Below are 27,724 nucleotides of genomic sequence, written 5' to 3'. Positions count from 1 at the left end.
TTCATATATTTGATGCAATATTGTAGCATGCAAGAGGAAATATATTCCTCCTACAATTATAATGACAGAATTAACCAACATGCCATTTGAGATATTATTCCTAAAAATCTTAAATGAGTTTTAAAGTTGAACTATCTGTTCACACTATATAAATTTTATAAATGCAATTTCTGGTCATTGTTTAGATTTTAGAATAGGGAACACAGGGATCGACCTAAAAATGGAGCGTTTTCATAAACAAAATATTGGCAAGTTTATATATTTAAAATCTGTACACTTTGTGGTAACAATTTACATTAACTCCCCCTATTTAGCTTTAAAAAACACTTTATAACCACTCAATACGTGGTTTATAACACACTATAATATAGTTTTAAGCAGGTAAGTGTTTATTAGTATATTTGTCAACAACTGGAACTCCTGTGAGCACCCATAAGTGGATACTGGTATATAAACTGATAATGAATGACAATATAGTAAAACACAGTTGTAATAATATAACAAGTCTTCACAAGAGAAGTTATAAGTGATGACAAATACTGTACATTAATAAACACTTAAAATGTCCTTATATCTGCTTAGAGCTACATTATAGTGTTATAAACCATTTATTACTGTTTATATATTGCTTATAAAGATAAATAGGGGGACTTTAAGTAAAGTGTCACCCAGATGATGTCATCTATCAACTGACCATCAGGTAGCAGCTTTATACATACAAGCCCAGAAAATCTATTTTAAGGCTTTTGAAACAATGATACTTCAGAGTTTATATGGTGATGCAATTAATAATCAATTAAAAGTATTTTAATCAAGTCATCCGTAAGGAAACGAACACACGTCCATTGTGTAACAAAGTTTATTACATATGTCCAAACATATGTACAGCACATTTCTCATGAAGAGTGGTTTTGTCACAAATATAAATTATTTAGACTTTCTTAAAGAACATATGATACAGGAACTGTAGCTTGCTTGATGTGGAAGAAAGAGGTGCTGGCTGTTCACTGTAACAGGTTTGGCTAAGTGCCCTGGACAAAACACACAAGATTTCTTTATATTTATATTTTCCCTCAAATCATTAACTCTGTCGGAAAACACAGAACCGCACAACGATTACCAAGATACATGGTCCCTTCACCCTTCAGTCATTCAGAGCAATTTCCTTAAAATGTGACTGTTTAATACTACATCCTGCTTGCCCCAGTACTGTCCATGAACCAATATACAGTATGATAATACACACATAAATAAGGCACAAATGGAGAGGCATAACAAACAAATGAGGGCCAGAGCAGGGCCAGATTTGGCACAGGAAGAGTGACAAAAGGTAATAAACATAATGCAATGTCTTCAGCAATTTCCAGACAACCTTTTTAAGAACCTACCAGCAACAGCACGACTGTCTGTCAATATGAAAAATATTGCCAAACCATACATTAGGAAAGAAATGTTTTAATCATGTAGTATTCAGAGATAATTGAGTAGTTATAGGTGGAAAATGGGTGAATTAATCTACACTGAAGTACCGTTTTTAACCAACATAATACTGAAAGGCAAAAATAAAGGATTGTTCTAAGTCATAGTGTTATGAGCCTTTGCACATGTTGCAATAAATACTGCTTTACAAAGCTTCCATTTCATTGGGTCTACTAATAGGAAAGTGGTTATAGTGAACAAAGCAAGAGGATTTGCAATGATTTTTATAGCTACACAATTACAGAAATAATGATTATCTGTACACATGAGAAATATGAATTTGTTAAAACCTTTTTAAACTTCTGTTACGTATGAAGAGGGAACTTACTGGCTTGATAAATCATTCAAATTTAGGCTTGGGCCGTCCCATTGTGCCACCATTTTAACCCACATGGTGATGCTCCATGATTCGGTTCAGCTACATGTTCAAGATGAACATTTTGAAGGTGCAGATGATAACACATTACACATTCTTTTGTATTGAAATCTTCTAATGACATCATTTGCATGACTTAAAGCTAAACACAAAACATAATGTCCATGTCATGGTTCCTTTGGGAATAATCCCATACATTTACCATTCAAGAAAGGCCAAAACCTTCAGGCACTTTTAGGATTGAGATCAGTCATCATCAGTTCATGTATCCTAAATCTTCCTTAGATAATAGTCCATGGGACTAAGAATCCATAAGCATTCCACTTAGTCTTATCATGATTGACTGATCGAGTCAATTCATTTAAATAAAGATGCTCGTTTTAGTTTTTTTCATCATAAAGATGACAGGAGGAAACAAACTTCTTCCTTCAGGGCACAAATCATTCACAGTCAGTCACTGTGGGGGGAAAAAAAAGGAGCAAAATAGTTTGGTTTTGCTGGAAAAGAGGGTACATGTTGATTCCCTTTCCAACTGTGAGCTTATGATTGGCGAGTCCAGACTTGTCCATCAGCAGCATGTGGCTTTGACCCTGGACAAAACACCCAGATCAGTTTCTTAGCCAGCCCTGGCAGACTTTATGTTTTCCTGTTGTTCCAGTTTGGGTCTGCGGCGGCGTTCGGCTCTGCAGGCCGCTCCAGTGGTGAGCGGGAGTCCTGGGGAGACTTCTGAGCCGGTGGGGAACGAGGGTCCAACAGAGGAGAAGGTTTGTCGGGATGGAAGGGCCTGCTGTAGTGCTCTGGCCCTGGTGGGCCTGCTGGCCTGTGCTCTGGCATCCTCCTGAAGTCCTGAAGAGGGCCTTCTCTTCCCTGGTGGTAGTTGGGACGGAATTCATCAGGACGTCTTCTTTTGGGGTCTGGATGCCTGAAATATCACTCACAAAAGTTTTTAAAAGCTCACATTTTAAAAACAACTACACCAAAACATATGAGCGGGTTTGATCGACTCACCTGTCGTAATAGGGTCGGTGACCCCTGTGGTCCCGGTCATTGCTGTACTGATCGTATGGCCTTTTTCGAGGGGAGCTGTTGTTGCGGTAACTGCCTGAGCTGCGATAGGAGTCTCCGTGTGGACGTCGATCACCGTAGTGATCCTTGTAGCGATGCTGGTCGTACTGATGATGCCTGTCTCCCTGCCATGACATGTTGCTGTTACCAGGGTAACTGTATTTACGATCCCTCTGCCAGTCTCCCCTATCTGTAATCAAATATATACAAGATGATATTAAATGATGTATAATTTCTATGTCTATATCATGTATGATTTTATTTATGGTGTCCACACGTACCATCATTGCCAAAGTGCCGTTTGTTAGCCACGTTGTAGGGTTCTCTGTGGTGTCCGTGGGGTCCCGACTGAGTCGAGTGAGATGCAGATTTAGAGGATGGCTGAGTCCCTGTGGAGTCTCGACTGGAACCAGAGGGCTCTGGTCTGAAAGGTTTTCCTCTCCCTGCAGGGTCCTCCTTCTTCTTATGCTCCTTCTGCAAATGTCACAGATCAATTTCAGTGTTGGTAGAGACATAACATTCGCGCTCTAACACTTGAGTGTTAAATTTGAGACACGAGCAACTTGCCTCTTCCTCATGTGATCGTTTCTTCTGTGCCATTTTGTAAAGCTTGTGAAGCTTCCTCGCACCAAACTCTGTAAACTTAGACACAAAAATCCAGAGGTTTCTGCCAAAAAAGGCACAAAATAATCATTAGCAGAGTTTAACAGCTTAGCTTCATTATTACTTCAACAAAGGTCATGTATAATCATCTTACCGTCGCCATGTTTTGACATGTTCGGGGTCGCTGTAGGCTTTAAGGCACTCTGTGATCCGGTCTCCAATCTTCAGTAGGCATGTGCGTGTGTGCTGGAGCTGCTCCTGGTCAGACAGGCCTTCGTCTGGTTTATCCAGCTGCTTCAGGGCCTTTTTTACTGGCCTCATGCGCTCCTTACACTAGACACATGCACAAAATGTATATTATTATATTATATTATATTATATATTAATTATTATAAGCACTGCTTGTTGGACTGCATGGTCCTCACATTCACACCAGACCCTAGGAAAACATTATTGAACAAGAAACTCACAATACTGAATGTCTCCTGGTCTAGTTCATCATCCTCCTTTCCTTCGATGGGAACAGGTTCGGACCCAGCTGTAATGTGAACTGGGCCTTGAGTCTTCTTCCCTTTGGCTCCTTTAGGCTGAAAGAAAAAAAAAAAGAAACACAAGACATCACAATGATGTGCAGTATACCAAATAATAGAAGTGCAGTGAAAAAAGAAATGAATTTGAAACAGTTTGAGCAAAGCACACACGTTAAGGTAACAAACACTTTATTGAAATACCTTTTCTTTTCTGGGCTTGGTACCCTTCTTTTCTTTGTCCCCTTCCTTCTCTTTTTTCGGAGTTCCCTGTTTTTCTTTGTTCTCTTTGTTATCCTTTTTCTTTTGTCTCTTTTTGGCAGGGGACTTCTCTGTTCCATCATCCTGCTCAAACACGAGACACAACAGCAGGTCAAACACAAGAACACAAAGACTGTGGCTTCTTGCTTCTTCTATGGCTGAATTATACTTCTGCGTCGAGGTGTTGTAGTGGTTACTCTGTAGTTGCCGACATCTGATTTACCTGAAGTAACTGTGTCTATATTTTGACATTTTACTTTGTTATACAATGCAGCAATGGCTTTGATAGATTACAAAATATAAAGAGTCAATTGTTACTAAGAAAAAAGTTCTTGGTAACAATAGACGATAGCAAATTTCTTTTCCTTTGTTTGATATCCTCTTTGTTATCCTCCATGACAACAAACACTCATGACACTGCGGTCATATTTTTAGGAGGACCACATCAGCTACAATGGGACTCTGCATATACTGTACCTACAGAACCATCACATGTACATGTAGGCGCAAGACAACCTCAGTAGAGAAGCATAATTGAGCCTATACCTACAGTATATGTGGCATGTTTCAGTGTTTCTGTTGGCTAACCTTGACCTCGCCCTCCTCAGAGGGGTTGTCCGACAGGCGGGGGGAGGAGATGTCATTGCCCTGATCATCCTTGAGAATCTTGTCCTTTTTCACCCGAGGCTTTCTCTTTCTCACTTTGACCTTTAGAGAAAGAAACTTGGATGAACTTGGTGTGTGGGTGGTGGATCTCTTGGTGGAGATCAGAACAGTGTGGATGAGTTACTCAGTGATTAATATCTGCATACCTCCTCTCCTGTTTTGGACAAGTCTGTGCTGTCTTGTTCTTTTTTCAGCAGCTTGAGAAGATACTCAGCTCTCGCCTGCAACTGCTTAGCTTGAGGCTTCTTGCTTGGATCGTCTGGCAGAATCTGTGCAGAGGTACGTAAATGTTAGACTGCTTCATTCATATTCCAGTACACCATTTTTAAGAGGTGCCGATTATGGTGAAGAATCTAACTGTATTTTGACTTGTAAATGTCTTTTTCAAAGCTTTTATATTACCCCGACAAGCCAGGTGTAGTCTAAATGCTTACAATAACAGTAAGAATTCAAGATGAGTGTGCGCTTGTGTTTATATTTTTTTTTATTCCTCGTCATGGAAAAACTATGACCACTCAGTGCTAAAGGTAGAAAGATATTTGCCTTTTCAGCCAGCTTAAGGTCAGGATCCGTCTTGATCAGATCCCAGTTGCTGAAGCCGTGTTCATAGATGCCAAGTAAAAGCTGAATGTCATCCTGCAGATCCCAGTCAACATCAAAGTGGGCTACCTTGACCCTGCATGTCAGCTTAAACCTGTGGGAAACAGATCAACGTCAAATTTAATCTGCAGCACGGAAGCACTCTGCTGAACATCTTCTCTTAAACATAACACAAAGGCCTGTGCTCCTTCTTCAATTTGCAGTGGTAGCTTACTTATCCCTCTCTGCAGGGTTGGAGGGCACGACTTTGTGCAGAGGCTCAAACTCTTCCTCGTGCTGTATGATGGACTTGGCGTTGACTTGCACTCCTGAGATCTTGATGTTAATTCCTCGCCGTTTCCCAGGACCTTTGGCTGAAATAATAACATGTGTCATTTTCAGTTTTAGAAAACGCTGCATATTTCAAGATCCCTACACAGCTACAACCGACCTACCTTCAACTGGGTTCTCTTTTAGGTGTTCCTCGTGCTCCTGCACTGCAGCTACACAGCTAGTGTGTATCAGTTCACCAAGTCTCTTCAGGTCTGCTATTGACTTGTCCACCAGCTCAGAGTCTCGGGCAATGGCTTCTAACCTGCCAACAGAAAAGAGCACTTTATTGCGTGGTTTCTCAGAAGTGATAGAAAAGAAGCTGAAACAACTTAACTGCTCCTTGTTTAGCAATCAAATGATCCATTTATTTATTGATATGATTTAACAGTGCGCTTACCTTTCAAGTGGAGATCCAAATTTCTTGTATGCCTTAATGAACCTGTTAATAATATGATTATGAATACATTTTTAATTGTGCTCCTGAAAGGACTCCAACAAATCAAAGCAGACAAAAAAATTTGAAATAATTTACCTGCGGATCTCTGCATCAGTGAAACCCTCCACGTTGTTTTTGCGGGCTCGAGGTCTGCCTCTCTTCTTTGGCTTCTTGTCATCGTCACTGTCGTCAGTCTCGCTCTCAGAGCCTGATGAGCGGTGCTTCAGCTTGGAGCCCACATCACTGTCACTGTCGTTGGCCTGAGCCTGAAAGACACAGGAGTCGCACTTTTAGAAATCTAATAGGCCTGATTCAAAAGCTGAGAGATTGCTTGAATGCAAAAGTCCATTGTAACATATAATCCAAAAGCAATCAGCACTGGCAAATGGAAAACAGGATTTCTTTTGGCCAAATAAGTCTGGAATGCTCTTCTTACCCGCTTGTTTGAGCTCCTGCTTCTGGGCAGCATGAAGATGTCCATTTCCCGCTGCTTCTCCTCCTCCTCAATTTTGCGTCGCTGCTCCTCGGGGATGATATCATCCCAGTCCCGTATGGGCTTCTCCTCAAAATCTGGAGTGCTTTCTTCCATGGTAGAGAAATTAGCCACCTGCAGCAATATGCAAAGGAGAAACAAAGGAAAGACTGAGAAGTTGAAAGAAAGCTGGATGCTTGACATGGGCTGAAAGTAGATCTTTAGATACTGTACTGTAATGAAACAATAAAAAACAATAAAAACTTGAAGGTACCTTAAACTGAGATAGAAGTTCATCTGTGGCACTTGAGCCCTGGTCACTTTCTCTTGTTTCAGCCAACCTCAGGATCTCATCGATGTCCATCTCCTACAGAAACAAAGACATTCTGGTTTAAACATGTAACATAAAAGTTCTCAATGCACAGAAGATAATGGAGTCATTGTAATACCTGTGGTTCAGACTCCTCTCCTTCTGCCTCTTTAAAGAGCTCTTCTGCACCAAACTTGAGGATAGCTGTCAGTTCTTCTTTGTTAAACGGGTTTGAACTGTAAGACAATGCAGCAATGTTGAACATACAGATACAAATACAGATTCAGTATCTAAAGGAACAATCAGCAAAATCCAGTAACTAAATTTCTTACTTTGTGTTTCCTGAGTTGCTGTCTAACACAGTTCGACCGGTGGTGTCCATTCTCTGAATGACAAGATGGTCCAAAACCATCTTCTTCTTTGCCCTCTCAATGATGTCTTCCTCCACTGTTCCTTTGGTGACCAGTCGATATATATTCACCTATGAGGGGAAAGCATGGATATGTTTTTCTTATTTATTTACCAATCTTACAAATTATCCTGCAAATTTATAGTTAAAGTCATCATAGTTTACCTGTTTCTTTTGGCCGATCCTGTGAGCTCTGGCTTGTGCCTGCAGATCATTTTGAGGGTTCCAGTCAGAGTCAAAGATGACTACAGTATCTGCTGAGGCCAAGTTTATCCCTAAACCTCCAGCTCTTGTGGACAACAGAAAGCAGAAGTCCTAGAAAACAGATGAAACCATCAATACAGATCTCATGCTAAGAAAAAAAATGGAGATAATAAACTGAGTCACAGCAGTTACACGAATCATATATGCTTCACCTGCTACTGCTCTCAAATAAATATGTCCAAAAAACATCATGTGTGAATGTTAAAAAAGAAGTATCATTCTAATGAAATTTTGCACAGACTGTGATATCCTAACAATCAAAGACGTGCATTTGACATTTAATTTTTTCACTGAAATATTTTATTTTCTGCGGTTTGAACAGATATTTAGTGCCAAATCAAAATTTCAGACTTAAAATCTCTGTGACAATCAGTTAGTGGTGTAAAGCCTTTGGTATACATACCTCTGAGCCTTCTGCATTAAAGTGGTCAAGTGCTTGCTTTCGGATTTCTCCCTTTATGGAACCGTCCAACCGCTAAAGAGGACAGAGGCAAAGAGAGATATTTAACCTCTGAAGATTTCCTGGCCTGCTGTCTGCTATACTAATCATCATCCAGCTTTACAAGCCATTGTGCGGCGTCTGCATGCTCAGATTGATCACAACAATCTTCAAAGTCTAAGTCAGCAAAAAAAAAAACCCGAGTTGAGTGACTTGCAGGAGTCATGCTGGTCTTCAGCAGAAAATAGCTTGTTGATATAAATAACCACATGAACTCTCAGCCTGGCGGAGTATGTGTTCAACAACACTGACATCTGATCCTCATCTGAGTCAAAACACCCCCCCAACAACTCCAAAATCCCCTTCAGTATAAACACCAATAAATACAGCAGTCAAAAACTTCAGTATGTCCTCATAAACTGTCAGTCTAGAGTCAATTTCTGGAGATAATGGTGATGCAGCTGGTTCAACTTTTTAGAAAAATCGATAGTGGAGCCCTAGGGAAGCATAATTAGTATTAACTGTGAATTTTTATGGTGATTATATGGTCAACAATGAATATCTTTCAGCAAATTATAATACAAAAAGCAATTTCTCAGTTTTAAAATTCCATCAAATACTTCCTTTTTGCAGAAGTGCACCAGACCTTTGTCCTTTTGATCTATAGTAAAGTAACTTGTTAAGCAGGAAATTGTGTACATCTCATGGAGATGTTTACTCTGAAACAACTACAAACTTGTATCAGGTGGAACTTTGGTTTTTAGATGCTGATGCAAACTGTGGAATTGCTCAGATTGACTACAATCCAAACACAGTTGAACTAAATGTCGCGCTGACAGTGTAATGTTTTACATGCGAGTCCTGAGTGAAATCTGAATTCAACTCAAAATTGTGCAAATCTGACCTGGAATGGATAGCGTCTCTTGGAGAGGTATTCAGCCAGAATGTCCAACATCCTGACCATCTGGGAGAAGATCAGGACTCTGTTGCCTCTTTCTCTGAGCCTGGTCAGCAGCTTGTCCATCAGCACCAGCTTCCCGCTGCCCCGCACGAGACTCTGACATACAAAATTACAATGTGAAGACTGAGATTCAGGAAAAATTAAGTAGCACTGAGCCCACTGTTGGGACTGTCGTGTTTTCTTCTATGTTAAGTCAACTAGTTTCTATTGTAGAAAAGATTATCCTGAGGTGATGCTCAGAGCTAAAGAGGGTTCATAGGGAAACATACCTGCAGGTAATCCTGTGGTGTTTCAGTCTCTCCATCCTCAGGCTGTTTAATGAGGAAACTATGATTGCAGCACTTTTTAAGCTCCATAACAATGTTCAGGAAGCCAGCGGAGCTGCCCCGGGAGCCTTTGGAAAGAGCTTTGTAATTCCTTGTTAAAATCCACCTGGAAATATTCAGGAACAAATTAAGTTAATGGAGAGGAAAAATGCAGCTACTGTATATTTAATAGTCATACAAGCTGTAATTGTGAAAGACAGATACAATAAAAAGGTTACAAAGGACAGAAATTAAGGCAGGTACAATAAAAAGGTAACAAAAGACAGAAATAAAGTCATACTTGTAAAATTGTTTCTGCTGTGCGGACATGTCTACACGGAGGATCTGCTCCACCTTGGCAGGCAGGGATTTTTCCACATCTTTCTTGACACGTCGGAGAAGGAACGGCTCAAGGACTTTGTGAAGACTCTGATAACCGTTCTCCCTCCCTTTCCCATGCTCATCTTCAAAATCCTCCCAGGAAACAAACCTGGTGAGCACAACAGAGATAACAAACGTCACTCATCCTTCCCTGGAATTCAAACTGATAACTTTTCCACTGCTTTTTTTTTCTCTAATAGTCTAAACTAGTACGCACTTGTCAGGCATGAGGAAGTGCAGCAGTGACCAGAGCTCTTTGAGGGAGTTCTGCAGTGGAGTGCCAGTAATGAGGAGTCTGTGGTTAGACCTGAACTCCATTAATGTTTTATACAGCAGGGAGTCGTCATTCTTCAACCTGTGAGCCTCATCAACACCCAGGAATGCCCAGTTGATGTTCCCAAGCACCCCCTAGAGTAAAATATTAAGACACAGTAAGTGATTGATTCTCTTCATGCACACAAATACTGTGTGGTAAAAATACACAGACCACTGCACCTACCTTGTCTTTAAGTAGAATTTCATAAGTGGTTAATAGTGCATTAAAACGGATTCTTTTCGTTTGATGGTTCACCCACTCGTAGTCACGGATCTATTCAAAACAGAAGCAATGATACAAGTTTATCTAACCAACTCTGGAGATACCCTCAGGTCATCAATATACAAAAAAAACCCTGCAGATTAATAAAACCTACTGTTTTCCTGCTCATGACGTCACCGAGGTAGACCACTACATTCATATTTGGCGCCCAGGTGTCAAACTCCCTCTGCCAGGAAGTGAGTGTGGACAGAGGCACCACCAGTAAGAAGGGTCCATAGAGTTGATGCTGATGGAACAGGTAAGACAGGAAGGAGATGGTCTGGATGGTCTTTCCCAGTCCCATTTCATCAGCGAGGATAACACTATTGCACCTGAGGAAGGAAGAGGACACATTTCTTACACAGCTCTTCTTTTTTTTTTAACAAGTTCTTTTTAAATGAAGTGACTTAAACCACGCAAAGTAATATATTTAATTGCACAGTACCTGCACCACGAGTGAGCCAACCAGTTCAACCCAGCCAGCTGATAATCTCTCAGCTGTAGGGTCTCATCTCCAATATATGATGGTTGTTTCTTCAGCGGAACAAATCTTGGCCTTTGCTTTAACACCTGACATCACAGTACGAAAACAAATTTCTTTAATTATAAACAACAAATCGAGTTTCGTTTCATTTCAATTTAAGATAATAAACTGGAGATTTGAGCGTGTGAGTTCATTCTGGTTTGACTCTCACCTTGCAGTCTTTAGAGGGGACGGTTTTGCTGGAGTTCCGGTTTGTGAAGCTGTCTATGCAGTGCTGAAACTTCTTTCTAACCAGCGCCCCATCTTCCCAGCTGCATTCTGAATAAGGTAAGCCCATCCACTTGCATAGATACTCAGGCTCATTGGAGGATGGTGTCTTGTGACTATGAGCTGCAAGTTTTAAAAACAGACAAATTTGTAGACATTTGTGAAAAATGCACAAGAACAGACGACCATTAAAAAAACAAAAAAAAACCCAAAACAGGATGTTGCAGTAATTTAAAAATTTAGAAACGGGACTTACAGGGGAAGTCAGAGGATCCTGGTGTCTTTCCTGTTTTTGTTGCTGTTGATGATGGAATTAATTTCAGGATATATTAAATAAGCCGTTACACATATTAGGCTAAAATCTGCAGCGTTACTAGAAAAGCTCTTACCGATGATACGCTCCACAATCTGGAACTGCTTGTTCAAGTCAACAGTGAGCTCCTGTTGGCAGTTATGAAATTCAACATCCTCAGGGGACGCCCTCCTCAACCTACAAACACGGATATGATAAACTTTGAAAATTCTTTAAAAAAAAAAAAAGTGCAGTTGTAAATAAAACCTGAATCTAAAAGTAAAGATTTTCACCATGAATTGAGCTCGTCATTCTTCTTTTTGAAATTGTCCAGTTTCTTGAGTCCCTTGACCTTTTGCTGTGTCAGAGAGTCCATGCTCTCCCATGTGATGTGGATGTAAGACCAGCCCTTCCACTTGATCAGATACTGAGCCTCCCCCTCCTCGTTCTCGGGGTCGAAGCCTTCACACGGGTCCCCATTTTCCTCCATAGAATAGACAGTCGTGGAAGCCCCCGTGGCTTGAACAGCAAATAAATAAAATCACATTTTAGACCTTGTACATTTCATTACTAACTGTGGTAAAAGGTAGATTATTCTCAATGGCGAGGGACAAATTAAAATGCATCACCTCCTTTTTTGCCTGTCCTGGCGTCCATCACTTTCTCTATGGTCTCACTGTCGTCGTCCTGCTGCTCCTCGCCCGCGTCACCCGTCATTTCAATCAGGTCATCAGAGTCTGTTTCAAAGTCATGTTGGTCTTCTTTATAACTGCGACACAACAGAAAGACAACAGATAGAGGTCAAGTGGATCCATGTGATCAATCAATATGAGATATGTACATGAAACATTTTAAAATACTATTTGAGTAATTACACAACACTGTCTCAGTAATAACCGTGAAGTAAATGTGCCAAAAATGGATCAAAATCTCCATGAAGAAAAAAAATGAAAACACTTTGGGTTCAGAAATGCACCTTTTGACTTTTGTTGCTCCCCTTCTTCGAGTCTGTCTCTTTGGAGTGTCTTCCTCATCCTCGTCGTCCTCATCGTCGTTGTCATCGTCATCATCGTCCTCGGCAGATGAGTCCTGTTTCCTGGACTTCCTTCCTTTTTGAGACAGTTGTTTTTTGCCTGTTGATGATTTGGTCTGAGGTCTGTAAAACATTAAGTTAAGCCGAGAAACAGGCAGACCGCTTAGAGATAATGATCCAAACTCCTGCTTCATCTTCACAAACCTAAATCGCCTGACTGCAGCTGACGGCCAGTGTAGACAGTTTTTTTTTTTTTTTAACAATTTGAAAAATATTTGTATCATGTTTTATTATTTGACTGAATTTTTAGACTTAAGAACATCTGGCTGCAACATTCAGATATATAAATAAACCAAAGTAAATGATAAATATGCACTGATCACACAATATGGAATGAACTTGAGATGACCAGTGGGTAGCTGTCTGATGGCCAGGCCTCGCTACACTCTTACCTTCTAGCAGGAAGTCGTCTGGATCTAACTTTTTTCTCTTCCTGCTCACTGTCTGCACTGTCGGAATCCTCCTCCTCCTCCTCCTCCTCCTCCTCTTCATCATCATTTGAGTCATCATCTTTCCAGATATTTCTTACAACAAAGAAATGCCACAAGTTCACCCTCAAGGCCCATCACCACTATTTTACCTTTTTTTTTTTTCAATTTTCATGACATACTGGCCATAGGGTGTTGAACACAACCCAATTTGATCATGGATAAGCCGCTGATCTGACTGATCAAATTTGATGTAAATGCATAACATCACCTGGCTGGCTGAAACTAACTGAGCCCATTTGGAGCAAACAGATACCCATTTAAAATTAAGTATAAATGATAAGAATCACAATATGAACACAGACTGGCAACACAATGGGCCTCATTCACCAATATGTACGTAGAAATGTTCTTACTTTGTGCATAAAATAAGTGCACACACAAAATTACCATCAGATTCATGACGCACCCACGGGCCAATTATATTCTTCCCATCGTGCTTATGTTCAATCATTCTAAATTGACAGGTGCGTGCTCGCTATAGGTAATTAGCATACTACCACACCATTTCTCTATATAAGGAAAGCTCTGTTGGAGCGGTGCAGCAGTGGCGAGAGCTGTCACTCATTGCAAAGAGGGCTGTGATGGTTAAAATGTAGTGAAATGCAAACAATAGTTTCAGAAGTAGAAGCCAGAAAAGGCAGACTTGGCTGATAAACATGTCATTAGCACAACTGTTTGGAGCCTGATTGTGAATCTGCCTGCATACCTGTTGCACCACTATCACACAGTAGGTCTGTTGGTAAAAAGTTGGTAAATGTGTAGATCTGTGGAGTTGATCTAAATAAATTTCTACTGCTGTACCAGGTCGTGTTTTGTCTCTGTCCACAACAGGCCTTGATGTAGTGAAAGTATACCGCCCCTCCCTGTCAGGCTGTGAGGACACTGAACAGGCTGCTGGTTAACCAGCCACATATATCACAGCCAAATCTGATGGAGAAATTAATCGGTCTCACATTCCAATATGGAAATACTGATATATAAGCCATTGTCATCTAAAAGTGGGAACAGGACAATTTTAATATATTAATAATTTAATTCCATTTATGATGATGATTTATAGATTACAAGGTCTTACTTATTCATTTTATAATTAGTAAATAAATTGTGTATTAACAACAATTTCACAATTTTAAATGTTATATCTTTAGGTCCAATTATTTCTTAAACTGTGGTTCTTATATATTGTTTACATTGGATAAATATTGACTATATCGTTTTTCAAGACTGTGGGACGTTAATGATTTGTGCATACACATGGTCTAAGGCAGTTTAAATTTGTTCGCAGACTAAGAATAAATTCAGGTAAGAACATATTGATGAGTCCCGGATTTCCATTTAAAATGTTTGTACACACCATTTAAGCACAGATTTGTGTGTACACACTGTTTGTGAATGAGGCCCAATGACACAAACAGACATGAACTGTGAGAAAGTATCGTATGGGTCACATCCTTTCTATTATCTATTGTATGAGTTCAGTGTCTCAACATGGCATCATTCAAAAAGATTTAAAAGAATATGGTGCTGTACTCTCGAATAAATAATAAGTGACATAACAGCAATAAAATAATAATAATAATAATACAAATTACAAAAATGTTCACTTTGATACTTACTCCTTCTTTTTAGATCGTGATGTTTTCCTCTTAGGACTTTCACTCTCAGAGTCACTGCTACCCTGTAAATATAGTTGCACAGCAGATACACCTTTCAGGAGGAGCTTCTTCCCTGAGTGAAAGGTGATAATGACACTTCTACATAATATCCACTAGATGGCAGCAGTGCCTTGTCTTTCAAACCACTGCAGTATACTGTATGTGTCTACATTGTTTTACTATTCTTGTTTGAGCCATCTAATTTAAACTGTCATTAATTATCTGCTTACCCCAGCTCCTATGTTTAATCGAGCCGGCTCCTGTCTGCTGCGATTTGACCTCCTGACCCCATACACATCTGGATGTTCTTCCCACATCTGTAATCAAACGACAGCTGCTGTCAGATAACTACTGACTTTCTGCATCACTATACAAATTTAATACTACATACTAACAACATACTTTACAGTGTTGTACTAAAAGTAACTGATACAATATGTGCGCCAACTGACTTCAAACTGTAACTTTTTAAAGCCAAATACATTTCACAAATGTTTTTATAAAGATTTAATACTTTTTGTTTTCCTAAATTATTCTGTAGCTGTCTCACCATCATTATTTTCTTTTTTTGCAGTTGAGAAGCACCTTTTCCTTTCTGCATTGCATTGCAGGACAATTGTGTACATAAAAAACAAAAATCAAGCATCTTATTATGCATAACTTCTGTTTTGATATACTTAACTTTGTGAAAACGCTACATACATAAAGCCTGCTTAGACTTAGTGTGTAGTAAGGAATTGGGACACAGTCTAACACATTAAAAAAAGACAGGATGGCTTAAGTAAACCTTGCATAACTAAGGAAGCAACTATTAACACCCTGCAAGTTAAGCCTTCATAATAAGGTTTAGTCTGATTACACAAAGTTAACTCAATCATCATCATTAGAGGACAGGAACCTTAAATCTGCTTCAGAAATAGTACATCAGCACAGAAAACCTCGGTGCCTCTCTAAAGTTCAGTGGCCTTTACCTTCTTCACATCTGCCAGACGTTCCTTCTTTCTAACTGGCTTGTCTTTGACCTCTGCTGTCGTTTGCTGTGATTTGGACTCTGCAGACTCGCTCTCTGACTCTGAGTGACTCTCTGACTCTGAGGAGCTGTTTGACTCGGAGTTGTGGGATCTCCTCCTCCTCTCACTGCCATGCTCGCTCTCTGACTGACTCCCCGACTCCGACGCAGAGCGGTTGGATTCTTCTGACGCTGAATTGCTACAGGAACAAGAACATGTTCATTCTTTCCATGTTGCAGTGCATTTGCTGAGCTATTGCTTCTATATTTCTGTACACTCAGCAACAACATTGTGAGATGTGAGTTCAGGCCATAAAGGCGGCAACTTAAAAATGTCTAAAAATTGTAACTGTCACTAGGGAACAGGAAGAGCTTGATGGCATGAGGAAGTCTTATAATAATCTCATTCTTTCTAGAGGCACACAAATCCTCTTACAGTCATTTTGAAACGCCTGATCGTTCACACACCCACTCTTAGAGCTGCAATAGCTGCAATAGTTAAGGTATCACCTCTTGGAGTGGTTACATACATTAACTTATGTATAGCAGTAATATAATAGTAAAATACTACAATAAACATAATTTATTCTATGAAAAATAAAAAGATTTAAATAGTGTCATTACTCCCACTTTTCATAGTTTAAAGGTGTAATCTAAAGGTTAATATATGAAATAATGCATCCAGTGATCAGACCACTGATTCCTAAACCTTTTTAGCTTGTGATCCCTTAAAATGAAGCAATGTTTATTGTTTTTTTATTAACAAAATTGTGATTTCTTCTCAGATATTTTCATTTGGAGGATTTATAGAGGAATGAAGAGTTGAAAATCAGAATTTCTAAAAGGCTAAATATTGAAGAAATGTCAAAAAAATAAACATAACTTTGTGAGACAGAAGTGCTTTTTATCCTTTGTAAATCATCCTGTGGCTTCTTGGTTCCCCTTTTGATGTACCGACCTCCTTGTAAGTAACCACTGGCATTACATGTAATTTATTCAAGACAAATATCATATGACTCCGTGTCACTGCAAACAACGACCTTCAAATGTTTCAAAACCCCTTGAAAAGAAAATTGTTCATCTCAAAGAGTATATCCTGATACAGTAACTTCTGTATCCAATGTATCCGTTTTGTATACAAACTTTCTTTAAGATGACAGTGAATTTATGTAATAAGAGCCATCAATGGATAAAATATCTTGCTTGGCATGCCTGCAGTAGCTTGTACCTTGGACACATGGGGGCACTGTACCCATTCAGAATAAATCTCTGCAAACAAGGCCTCACATGGCTAAAAATCAAATGAAAGTGTGTTTGTGCCTTTCAAAGATTAAGATTTGCAAATAGCCTTCATTTCTCTAGTGGCTGTTTTTTAAGAAGAACACTCTTTTTTAAAGTTAGAGAGGATTTACATTTGTCATGTTCAATGTGTTAATAAGAAGCATTTCTATAGTCTGCCATTTATTCAACTATGTAAATCATATTGAAAGGGGACTTAAATTAAATAATTACATTGTAACTGATGACACAATAATGACACAACTCTGTTAATAGATTTCACAGCATGTCCCTTGTGCAGCTTCACTGACCAAACTCGGAAGTGCATGGCTCCTTCCGCTTTAAGTGAGGTCATAAATGGGCGGGACACGGATATAATCTCCAATTCCTATTGGCTGATGTGTTGCTAGGTGGAAATGTAGCCTATGGCAGTGCAGTGTTCAGGCTTTCCACTGTCTAAACGCTTCCTGTTCCTCCTCCATGTAGCAGAGTTTTAAATACAGATAAGTGAGCAAAGCTGGGCAGGCAAAGCAAGGGCCATTTTGAGACTAAGGAGAACATGCACACAGTGCTTCAGTTAGACATTATGTTACGCAAAGTCGACAGATTTTCTGTTGCTCGCTTGCTGCTCTGCATGCCCACAATGCTCATAGGTCAGAGTGACAAAGTTGGCCTGCTGACAAGAAGAGGGGAATATTTCACTCACAGCTCAAATACTAAAATGGCTGCCACAAGATCACACACACAAAAAAACTACAAGTGTGATGTAACCTGCTGCAGTGTACAGTCAGTAATATGCTTTGAGGGTTATGACCTGTTTTTAGCATCCAAACTTCTCTGTGTCTTTAGCTAAAAACACAACAGTCTATTGGGTTCAGGCAGCTTAATTTGTTGGGACAAAATGGCAGCAGATCTAAGAATTGAAGCTGGTATTGATATAGTGAATTTTATTAAATAAATGCTGGCCTCTTGTGTGGTTTCTGCATTCCTGACAACATGCAAATGATATGATATTAGTTTTTCAAAACATCTTTATTGATCAAAGTAGAATGAGGTTTCCACTGCTTTTGATGTAAGATTAAGATACCTGACGATGATAAATACACACACGTGCAAATATTCACCATCTTAAGAATAAGCAGACAATACTGTAAAAACAAATGTCACCATATTAAAAGTGACTCTTGGCCACAGGCCTTTAAGTATAATCTACCTGACAAATAATACAATAATAGAAAATACCCAGATTTAAAAAGAAAATAACATTGTTTAGCAAAAGTATTTACAGGCATCAGAAATGTTAAAAACAGACACTTCAATTTACACATTCATCTTCACATGGCTAAATATTAACAAAGGCAAAAGATGCCTTTCTAACTTAAATGATACTTTAAAAAGACATATACATAAACATATGTGATTGAGGCCATCAATGGATAAAATATATTGCCTGCAAAGTGAAAGTAAGTAGACAAATGTTTAAATTGAAACTGTCCATTCACATAAGGCCCATAAAACCAAAAGTAAAAATAACCCTCTCCTGAAATAAAATATATAAAGCTGTGGGTTAAAATTATGTAACATTGTCATGTAGACACTGACATAACTTCATAACAAATGCAGAGTGTAGTTGTTTTAGGTTTTTCCATTTATCTAAAGTAAGACAAAATCATTAACAATTCATTAACATTATTAGGAATTAGGGCTTTTAATGAGCAGAAATAACTAAGCATGAGAAAACTTGAATTTCATAAAACTGTATAACTTGTTCAAAACTTTAAAGTACAGATTCAGATTAAAAAAGTAGGCCTTCAGGTAGAAAATAAAAACTGTAGCTACATGGCAAATATATTTCAGGTTTAACAACTAAAAAAAAATACTACAGAGTATGTTACATATAACTCATCCAAAAGACTGGATATGTTTCTGACCATATGTAACACCAAAGCAATACATTGTTTCTGAAATAAATAAAAACCAAACAACAACGTTGATAAAAATGGTGCATTGCAGTACCAACTAGTAAGACAAGGTCACATTACATTATAGCGATAGGAGACGTTTGTGACAAATCATCTGCAACATAATACAGGACAAATAAGTTTTCCTTGGGTCTAGCACATACATCTTGTGGGCAATGATCTCTTAACACAGGCCTGAAACCTCGGTATTGAGTGTAAGAAATGGTAGGAAAAATCAGGGTGTGGCTATTAAACAATAGCAAGGTCATTCATGACACTGGTGCACTTCATCAAAACCACGTCGCCAATGTATACACAGGTGATCAACCATGCTTGACAAGGTAAACAATCAAACCAGATATGAAAAGGGTAAAAAGAAGTATATGGATCATACCTTGATGCATTGCTTTGAGTCGAACCTTCATCCTCTTGTTTTTTGCTTTTAGTCTTCATCATCGTAGTATCCTGAAAATCTTTTTGTGATAGGATGATCTTTTGTCCAGGTATTTACTGTCAAAAAGTTGGAGGAAGCATGAACTATCATACAAGTCCCACAAGATTGCCTTTGCTCAGGTGGCAGTTCAATCCAAGGCGGTGCGACACGAGAAAAGTAAAAGTCAATAAATCGAAAGATTTGAGGATCATTATTTATCGCTTATTTAAATATAGCAATGAACAATGACAGGTGCTGTTACAATAAGGTAAATATCCAACGTATGTCTTTCAATATAGTCCACGGATCAAGCCGCATGCAATTAATTGTAACTGCGTCATCAGATGAAGGTTTGGAAAAATAAGATTTAAGCGTGAGAAAATCAGTAATTTAGGCACTACACAATGTAAACATACCAATTCAATGTGGAGAAAGGTGGTAGCCTATAAACGGACTATTAGATTCACGTTCGCTGTATCACAGAGTTTAAATAATTATCCGACTCGAGTAAAAAATGACAAACTAAAAATAATAACTTAGTAATAAATTAGAAAAAGAGGAGTCTTGTTTGAAAAACGTTGTAGGCCTTCACGGTCTTCATCTACTGTCATAGACTCAGAGCGACAGAGGCGAGCAGCAGCAGCACACTAAAAATGGAGGCGCGCCATGGCTGCCAGAGCCCAGTATGGAAAACAACGACAAGCACTCCCTCAGCACAGACGGCTCCAACGGCTCGAATAAACAGTCCAAAAACCACACAAAACGCCTAAATTCCCGTTAAAACACCGATCGTATGACCAGAGCCATAACTTATGATCAAAAAGAAGCGGTCTCAGCCGAAAAACAGGCAAGAAAAACGGTCTGACGAAAGCCCATGGCACCCTTCCTAAGGCTCAGCCGCCATCTAGAGCTCCTTCCTAGCTCTGAAAGCTTTGCCTTTGATTGACGTTATTTCCATTTACCCCACACTCAGGTGATGTTTAAGTCCCTCCCCTTTTATTATGTTTAAATTTCGCTTTTATATAAACTCACATATACTTTCAGCCCATATAACACAAGCCTTGAAAAGTGACACCTTTCTTCCTACTTCATTTAGGTAGAAAGAATACTGAGAGGCTGTGAAAGAATATAATTTTTTGCACCAATTGCATCACTTCCTGCTCAGACAGGAAGGAGGACAACCAGGAGCCATTTTAGAGAGCCCTTGGAAACCATTTCTGTTCAGACCAAATCCCCTTTTAACTATTTATAATGCTGTCTTCCCAAACAAGTGTTTTCTTCAACTGTTTTTAATTGATGAAGTTAGGATTTAATGGGACTAATAGAAGCACAAAAGGCGTAGATTAATCGACCATTAACCCTTTTATCTTATCAATCGAGGTGCTAATTTCATTTATAGGAAATTGGAATATGACAGCATTACTTTAGCAAACTCGTCAACCCAGTTCGGAGCTTAAGCACTTCCGCTAGCTTATAAATTATATTGGCAAACCTTGATGATTAGTGGGACAAAGTCAGTGCAAACGAAACTGATTTGTTGTATAGATTAACTGATATTAAAACCAACTGCTGAACTGCAAGACTTCAACGTTAACAAAACATTGCGCCAAGTATCCATTTGTAATTTCCAGGTTAAATCAGCTAATGAAACAAAGTCAGGAAAAAAATACGAGGACATACACTTTATTTAAAAACAACATTTGAATATCAAATGTACAAAGGCTGATTTTGTGTTTCCCAAAAACAACAGTGTAATTTTTCAACGAGTCCACTATACAGCCAGCAACGGTGTTCCAGTGTCCATGTTGTCGTAAAAAAATAAAAATAAAAATCCAAGTGTGAAAAATCCAGTCAGAAAAAAGGTTTCATCTTGTCAAAATTTGGCTAACTGCCAAATCACTTGCCATCTTCACGTTAAACAACGCTGTCTCCACTTCAGCAATATCCAGTTGAATGGGGTCTTGATAGGATAAAAAAAGAAGGAAAAGTTGTAAGCCCACAGTGCAACTGAAATGAGTAATGATTCACTGTCCAGCACTTAAAGAAGGCATGCTAAACTAGACTACAATTAATACAGATAAGTAACATACGTGGCTAGCTTTCAGTTGCGTTAGCTAGCACTGCGCAAGTGCATGTGTCATTCTGAAATACGAGCATTTGTAAGAATACACTATTGTTTAAAAAAAGTATTAAAAACGCTAACAAAGCCGCTATTCCCATAAATTGTAGCTAGAATCCAGCATATCAACTTGATATGTGGAACACATACTACAGATTGGGACAAGATTATAATCAAGCTTCATAACTTGTTCTTTTTAGGATCAAAGCTGATGAAATACTGTCATACAGCCAAACTTTGACTTTGACTATTGAAAATACCAATAAGACATACAATACAACTTTTAATGAATCACATGAAATAGATTTGATAAAAGCTCCCACATGGGAATTGTTAGCATTAGGTTATACAGTGGGAGATGCAACAAGCTATACTAGCAATGTAAGTTCTGTCAAATGTTTGTAGGCCACTCAATTGCTATGTTGTTTGGTCGATTCGAAGTTATCAGCAGAATGAAGTCTGAGTTGAGTAAATGCTCCAACAACTCACAACAAAAGCTCAACGACTGACCACCAGGGGTATGACGAGTAAGAAGTTAGCCTAAGTCACTCCATGTGTTATGCGTAAAACTTGATTACGCAAAAACCATGATGTTTAAACTAATTATGATCAAAACAACATAACACTGAAATATGAGCACACACTGCTGAAGTGTAAATTAAGATAAATTTCCTGGTTTGACAAAAACATTACCAGTCACCAAAGCCAAGGCATGACAGAACAACAGATGGAAAACACAATAGCATCCAATAACTATGAAAGCAACCGTTCAAACATTGCTAATTTTCATACATCCACTGTTCAAAATCAGAAAAAAAAGTCCCTCATAGCTCTTTGAAGTGTTGACATACCACAGTGAAATAAAATAAAATGTGCCATGGTATTGGTCATGTTTTATCATGTTTTCAACTTTAAGGCCAAAAACATATCGGAGAATTTAGCAAAAATGGAGAATATAGCAACTTCTTGAAGAAATGTGGCTGTATGAGGCAATACTGCCAATGTCCACAAAAAACCACTGTAAATACATCTTAATTTATCGATAATGAATGTATGCAAATGATGAACATTCTTGCGCATGCACTACCATCTAGTTACATTTACCAGCTGCCCTTTAAACAGTGCCTTTGTTTATGCACTCTACCTGCTAACATCTGTCTTTTGCTAGCCTTAAGAACTCAAAGTGAATGGCATCAATGTAAATGTGGGCGGTCTGCTTAAAATAGAGGTGAGGAGTACTCAACCTCTAAAAAACTGAATGGATTAAAGGGAACAATCTCTCAAAATAAAATCTTCAGTTCATCACATTTTGTTTAAATAATCTGGTCAAACATGAAAAAAAACTTACAGAGCTGTCTTCTTTTTTCAAAATATGAAGATCTTCACACCAGTCCATGTCTGTGCTGTGGAAGAGATAAGGAGAGCAATGAATGATATCATACAGTATATCAGACACACACAGAAATTGAAAACAAGTCAACCACTCAATTTGTTTGACCCTTTTAACTTGTTTGACTCTTTCGGTCTTCTGATTTTAAATGTAAATTGCAGCAGACTAAAATGATTGACAAAAACTACCAGCAAACAACCATTTGAATTTGATGAATGTGTTAACACAATTTTCTCTGACCTGCACAGTAATAACTAATGATCAACAGATTACATTTTATACACATTCTACACACAGCCTACGCTCAAACTGATTGAAACAAATATGTTAAGCCTAAGTCTAGCTTTCATGTCTGTTTCATTAAATATTTTGATACCAGTAAAAGTTTTTCAAGTTTTTTTTTTTTTTGTCTATTGGGAACCAAATTTCTCCATTAGTAATAGAACCCTAAAATGTGATTAACACGCTACTTCTCATATTTGACATCATTACTTCAATATTCCCAATCACTGTTACTAACAGGACGTATTGTCAGCTAACTGTTCTACAAGTTAAATCAACTGGGTTTACTATGTATGTAAGGCCAAACACAACAAACAAGAATGTTCCTGTTACTATTATTTATTCTTATTATTGTTTCACTGATGGGATTTGACAAATTATTGCAACTGATTACACGTCTTATTACAACAATAACTGCACCTGATTATAATCTCAAGCCATGTGAGGGGTTTTGGAACTAACACACTAGTACAGATGCTGTTCTGTTTTTTTCCCCCACCCACTAATGTGCAGATGTAACCAAAACACACGTCACCATGTGTAGGGTTGAAACTGGGGTGTGTGGAGCATTTCTTTGCTCTTGGTAAACTAATACATCTCAGAGTTGTCATATAACCAAATTAAACATTTTATATTGCTAAATATATGGTTCTGCCTTTATGTTCTTTTTGGGGGGATTTCTAACTGTAGGCTCTTTATTATATGGAGTCTGCTTCTACAGGTACAAAATACATTTGAAGAGGGCAGCCAAAAAGTAAGCTTTTCTGTGTTTAGACTGACTTGGTTAAGTAGTGTCTATGGAAGATATGCATTGCTCCATTTAAAATACAAATTTTGATTCTCTCTTATTCATTACACGTGAACTGTGAAGTAGTGTAAATGTTTTGAAGATGCAAAATGGTTACATTATTAGGTATACATATTGATCACAAAGAGTAGGTATGTTGTTTACCGTTATTGTTCCAGACATCCCATATTGGTGCATGTCTGAATTTAACAAAGACTTTTCTAATATTTATTCCAACAACATTCTTTTGCCAACAAATAATATGACAGCTGCCAATAAAGGCAGGCAGTGATCATACTCTTGACTTTCATTGGCTGACCTCTGGCCTCTAACCCTGGCCTCTGAGAACTTTTTTCATGTGTTACAGATCAAAAGCAGTGGCATGAAGAAATAATGAACAAGACTGCTGTCATGATGCCCTCTACAGATCATGATTAAATTTGCATTTCTAGAATGCTGTATGGCCAAATTAGCCTATAGTGCTTTACCAATTAATCTTGCAAAATACCACTACTTAGACAAGATCTAAAATTTTTCAAACCCTAAGTCTAAGAGGAGCAAAGTCAAAAGTAATCAAATTTGGATTGTTTGCAAAGGTTTTCAAACTACTGACAGATGCAGCATCATGCGTACAAAATGTACATAGTGCGACTCTAGGTCTATGTTTTTAACATTATCTGTGCCAACTAAGATGTATTAGGAGCTTTAGTTCAACTCTTTATTTTGAATACAACTCTACAGTTGAGATATAACACCAAAGCCTAAGTAGTAAAATGATAAAGCGGTCCAAAGTACTTGTTTACAAAATGCAACCAATTACCCCACATGACACACCAACTTCAGGCGGGGGTGTATTAAGAGCGATGGACGATGCTGTACTACAACTACTTCGCAAAGCCAGTCTCTTTACAGCAAATGGAAATTAAACACGATCTGACACATCCTTTGGGATCGCACACCTACTAAATTAATTTATTGTCTTGTTCATTGCATTAAAACTGATTTGAGTGTAATGTGATTGATTTTCTTACACGGGACAAGGTTACGACTTACAAGAATAATCGTAAAGATCGTATGTTACAGGTTAGCTAGCTAGTCAGATGTCCATCACAAACAGAGGACGGGTCTGAATCTTTCTTTTGGTAAACGACTTAATGTATACTACAATTGTGTGAAGGGATCCATTATGAATTGTTTAGTTGTGTTAAGGTTAAAAATGAATAATTAATCCTGTCATCACTTTCATATACAAGAAAAGATGCCAATGCACGAAGTCAGGCACCGAAGACAACTATTGGTTGCATCTTGTGATTTTAAATCACATTTCAGCAGTATCCTAGGTTGTTAAAAGTTTATTTTACTGAAATTTCAAAACCACTTAAAGGTTTATCTAATCTAAAATTCATATTAATTTAATTTACACCTGACTATATATTTTTTTAAGTCAAGGAAAAATTACTCAAAGGGATCATGACATGTCATTCCGACTTTCCGTTACTGATCCTTTTGCCATTATTTGTAATGGATGTTTACATTGTCACTACATCACTAGGGGGCAGAACAGTTTCTTAATTTCAGGCAGGTCTGTCAGGGATTTTAGTCAAAAACAAACTTTTGTAATGAACGGAAAACTACATGGGAAATTAGATTATGCATGTCTCCTAATAATGACGTTTGAGTAAAAGCGGAAAAATGCACTGTTACCTGTTCTGTTTATTCAGTTTGTGTGCTCAGCAAAAACTTAATTAGACTTGACAGATTTGAAGAGTTCAATGCACAGATTACATGCAAGGAATCTTCCACAGATAGTTAATCTATCTAAGAAATTATACTTACAAATCCACATTGCAGTGCGCATCAGCCACATCCATCAATTCACGACTCCATGGTGGCTAAATGGCAACCCTTTAAAATAGGAAAATCAAAGCTCAGACAGGAAATGTGACGACAGCACACCCTACTGGCTACGTGTATGTGGCAGTAAAGACAAAGACGCTACTAAGACTGCGAACAACACTGAAACTGCAGCCTGGACTGGTTAAAAATAACATACCATTTTGCTTGCGTCAGGTGATCTCCTTTCTTCTTTGACGAGAAACATCAAGGGGAATCCCTATAGAATACAAAATGTGATTATTAAGACTTGTGGTCAACGTTAACAAAACCAAACATACATAGGCTGTTTATTTTAAAGATCTTTTAAATGTTATTTTTTTAAGTGTTTCAAATCTAATTAACATATTAAGAAAATCATAAAGAAATGGGTGCATATTTTGTCGGGAAAATGCTACGTATTTGCTTCTATTGGTGGTTCATAAAAAAAAAAAAAAAAAGTCCTTAACAGTAAGATCCTACTGAGAATAGCTTAGAGAGGACATTTTGTTTTGTGCAGTGTGGTACTAATCCTTTGGATTTAACAATATATAGTTTAAGATACAAATATAGTTTAGAAAAGATTGTATATCATCTTGTTTTATTATAGGTAGTATTTGTCTTCACATATGGATAAATCCACACCTCGTCCAGGAGACTGTGATATTTTAAGATGATTTTATTTCTTTACATAATTTTAATACAGTATTTTGTGTTTCTTCAAATTCACATACTTGTGTTGATGCTTTCTTGCAGAAAAATCTCCTTTACATGTCTTGCAGGTTTAATGTTACATGGAAAAGCAAAATTAATGTAAATATTTAAATTACTTCTCCATTCAGTACCTGAAAGGGTTAAAAGCCAACACCCTATTTTGTATTTCGAAGTATACCTAAGCTTTTTTAACATATAGAGCCTTTTTTGACAAACAAATCAAGTGTAGCTTATGTGTAATGTCTATAATGGAAGAATTGTGGGCAATAAACATATTTTTGAGCATTTTTATAACTTCTCACAATTTATTTAATCAATTATTGAATAATAAGTATTAAACATCTAACGCTTACTTAAATCTTGTCAGAGACTACATTGACACACTCTGTGGTAGGATAGTGTGTGAAATTGTCGAACTTTTAAATATTTTTTTCAATTTACAATTCGAGGAAACCCCTCAAAAAACGAATATAGTAAAAAATTAACAAAATTACACTGAAGCTTGTTATGTTGATGTCACTCGGTCTCGATACAGCATTTAAAAAACGAAACATTTGCTTATTTTTGTTGTTTTTGTCAAACAAATTCAGACAAGGGCATTTGCCCTTTCAAGGACAAAGCAAATTTTAAATGCGTAGGTTGAAATAACTCCAAACAGGTCGAGCACAAATGTGCTTGTCCAAATATGAACGAAGTTAACTCGAAACATGGTTTAGCAAACATGCAAATTCCACCTTCTAATACAATATTATGAGCAATTTATACTCTCTAGACCGTTTTCTTTATTGTTCGCTGACAACACACCATGGCCATTTTTACAACACTGCGTCTAACTGTCGTTCTTTCCACCATATTGCCCTCCACCACTGGTTCGTATTTTACAGCTATTAATGTATGATTACTCGTAAGTTCTTACCCATTTCCAAGGCCGTGACTATCCCCCGTCATCTGCCGAGGTCAGTGGCGTATTTTGTGGCGATTTTCGTCGATTTGGTGGGTCTTTCGGCCGCATCGTCCCGCTCTTTCTCCTCTCCGTCCTCGACGCCTTGCTCCTCTGTTTGTGCGTGTCCTCCTCTCTGCCTCTCCCTGAGCTGATATTCTTCAGCGGCTCTGCCCACTTTGCTCTCAACGTAAGCCAAACTCCACTTCCTCTC

General features: G+C 38.1%; 1 protein-coding gene across 3 annotated transcripts; it reads right to left on the bottom strand.

The window, feature by feature from the left end:
* Positions 1-843: 843 nt before the first annotated feature.
* Positions 844-27,574, bottom strand: chd2 (chromodomain helicase DNA binding protein 2). Of its 3 annotated transcripts, XM_042412359.1 has the most exons (42): positions 27,487-27,574; positions 26,038-26,097; positions 25,821-25,889; positions 22,874-22,928; positions 19,368-21,366; positions 15,697-15,934; positions 14,956-15,042; positions 14,687-14,748; positions 12,972-13,103; positions 12,463-12,642; positions 12,116-12,255; positions 11,780-12,005; positions 11,584-11,684; positions 11,451-11,492; positions 11,139-11,317; positions 10,889-11,013; positions 10,559-10,775; positions 10,366-10,455; positions 10,084-10,274; positions 9,787-9,975; positions 9,450-9,612; positions 9,124-9,276; positions 8,184-8,255; positions 7,682-7,831; positions 7,440-7,588; positions 7,247-7,343; positions 7,072-7,164; positions 6,762-6,932; positions 6,422-6,591; positions 6,287-6,328; positions 6,012-6,151; positions 5,792-5,930; positions 5,521-5,671; positions 5,124-5,246; positions 4,900-5,019; positions 4,255-4,395; positions 3,994-4,110; positions 3,678-3,856; positions 3,488-3,587; positions 3,202-3,394; positions 2,864-3,110; positions 844-2,777 (listed from the first exon to the last, which is right to left on the bottom strand). In XM_042412359.1, the coding sequence occupies exons 5-42, from the start codon at positions 19,427-19,429 to the stop codon at positions 2,492-2,494; spliced, it is 5,457 nt and encodes a 1,818-aa protein (XP_042268293.1). In that variant the 5' UTR covers positions 19,430-21,366; positions 22,874-22,928; positions 25,821-25,889; positions 26,038-26,097; positions 27,487-27,574; the 3' UTR covers positions 844-2,491. The 3 variants fall into 3 exon arrangements, with proteins under 3 accessions (XP_042268293.1, XP_042268294.1, XP_042268295.1); XM_042412360.1 differs by lacking the exon at positions 12,972-13,103; XM_042412361.1 differs by lacking the exon at positions 844-2,777 and having other exon boundaries at positions 2,910-3,045.
* Positions 27,575-27,724: the final 150 nt, after the last annotated feature.

The sequence above is a fragment of the Thunnus maccoyii genome, chromosome 5 (genome assembly GCF_910596095.1).
Source record: "Thunnus maccoyii chromosome 5, fThuMac1.1, whole genome shotgun sequence".
Lineage (NCBI taxonomy): Eukaryota > Metazoa > Chordata > Actinopteri > Scombriformes > Scombridae > Thunnus > Thunnus maccoyii.
Note: the sequence above shows the minus strand (reverse complement) of the source record. Positions and strands in the feature narration are given on the sequence as shown.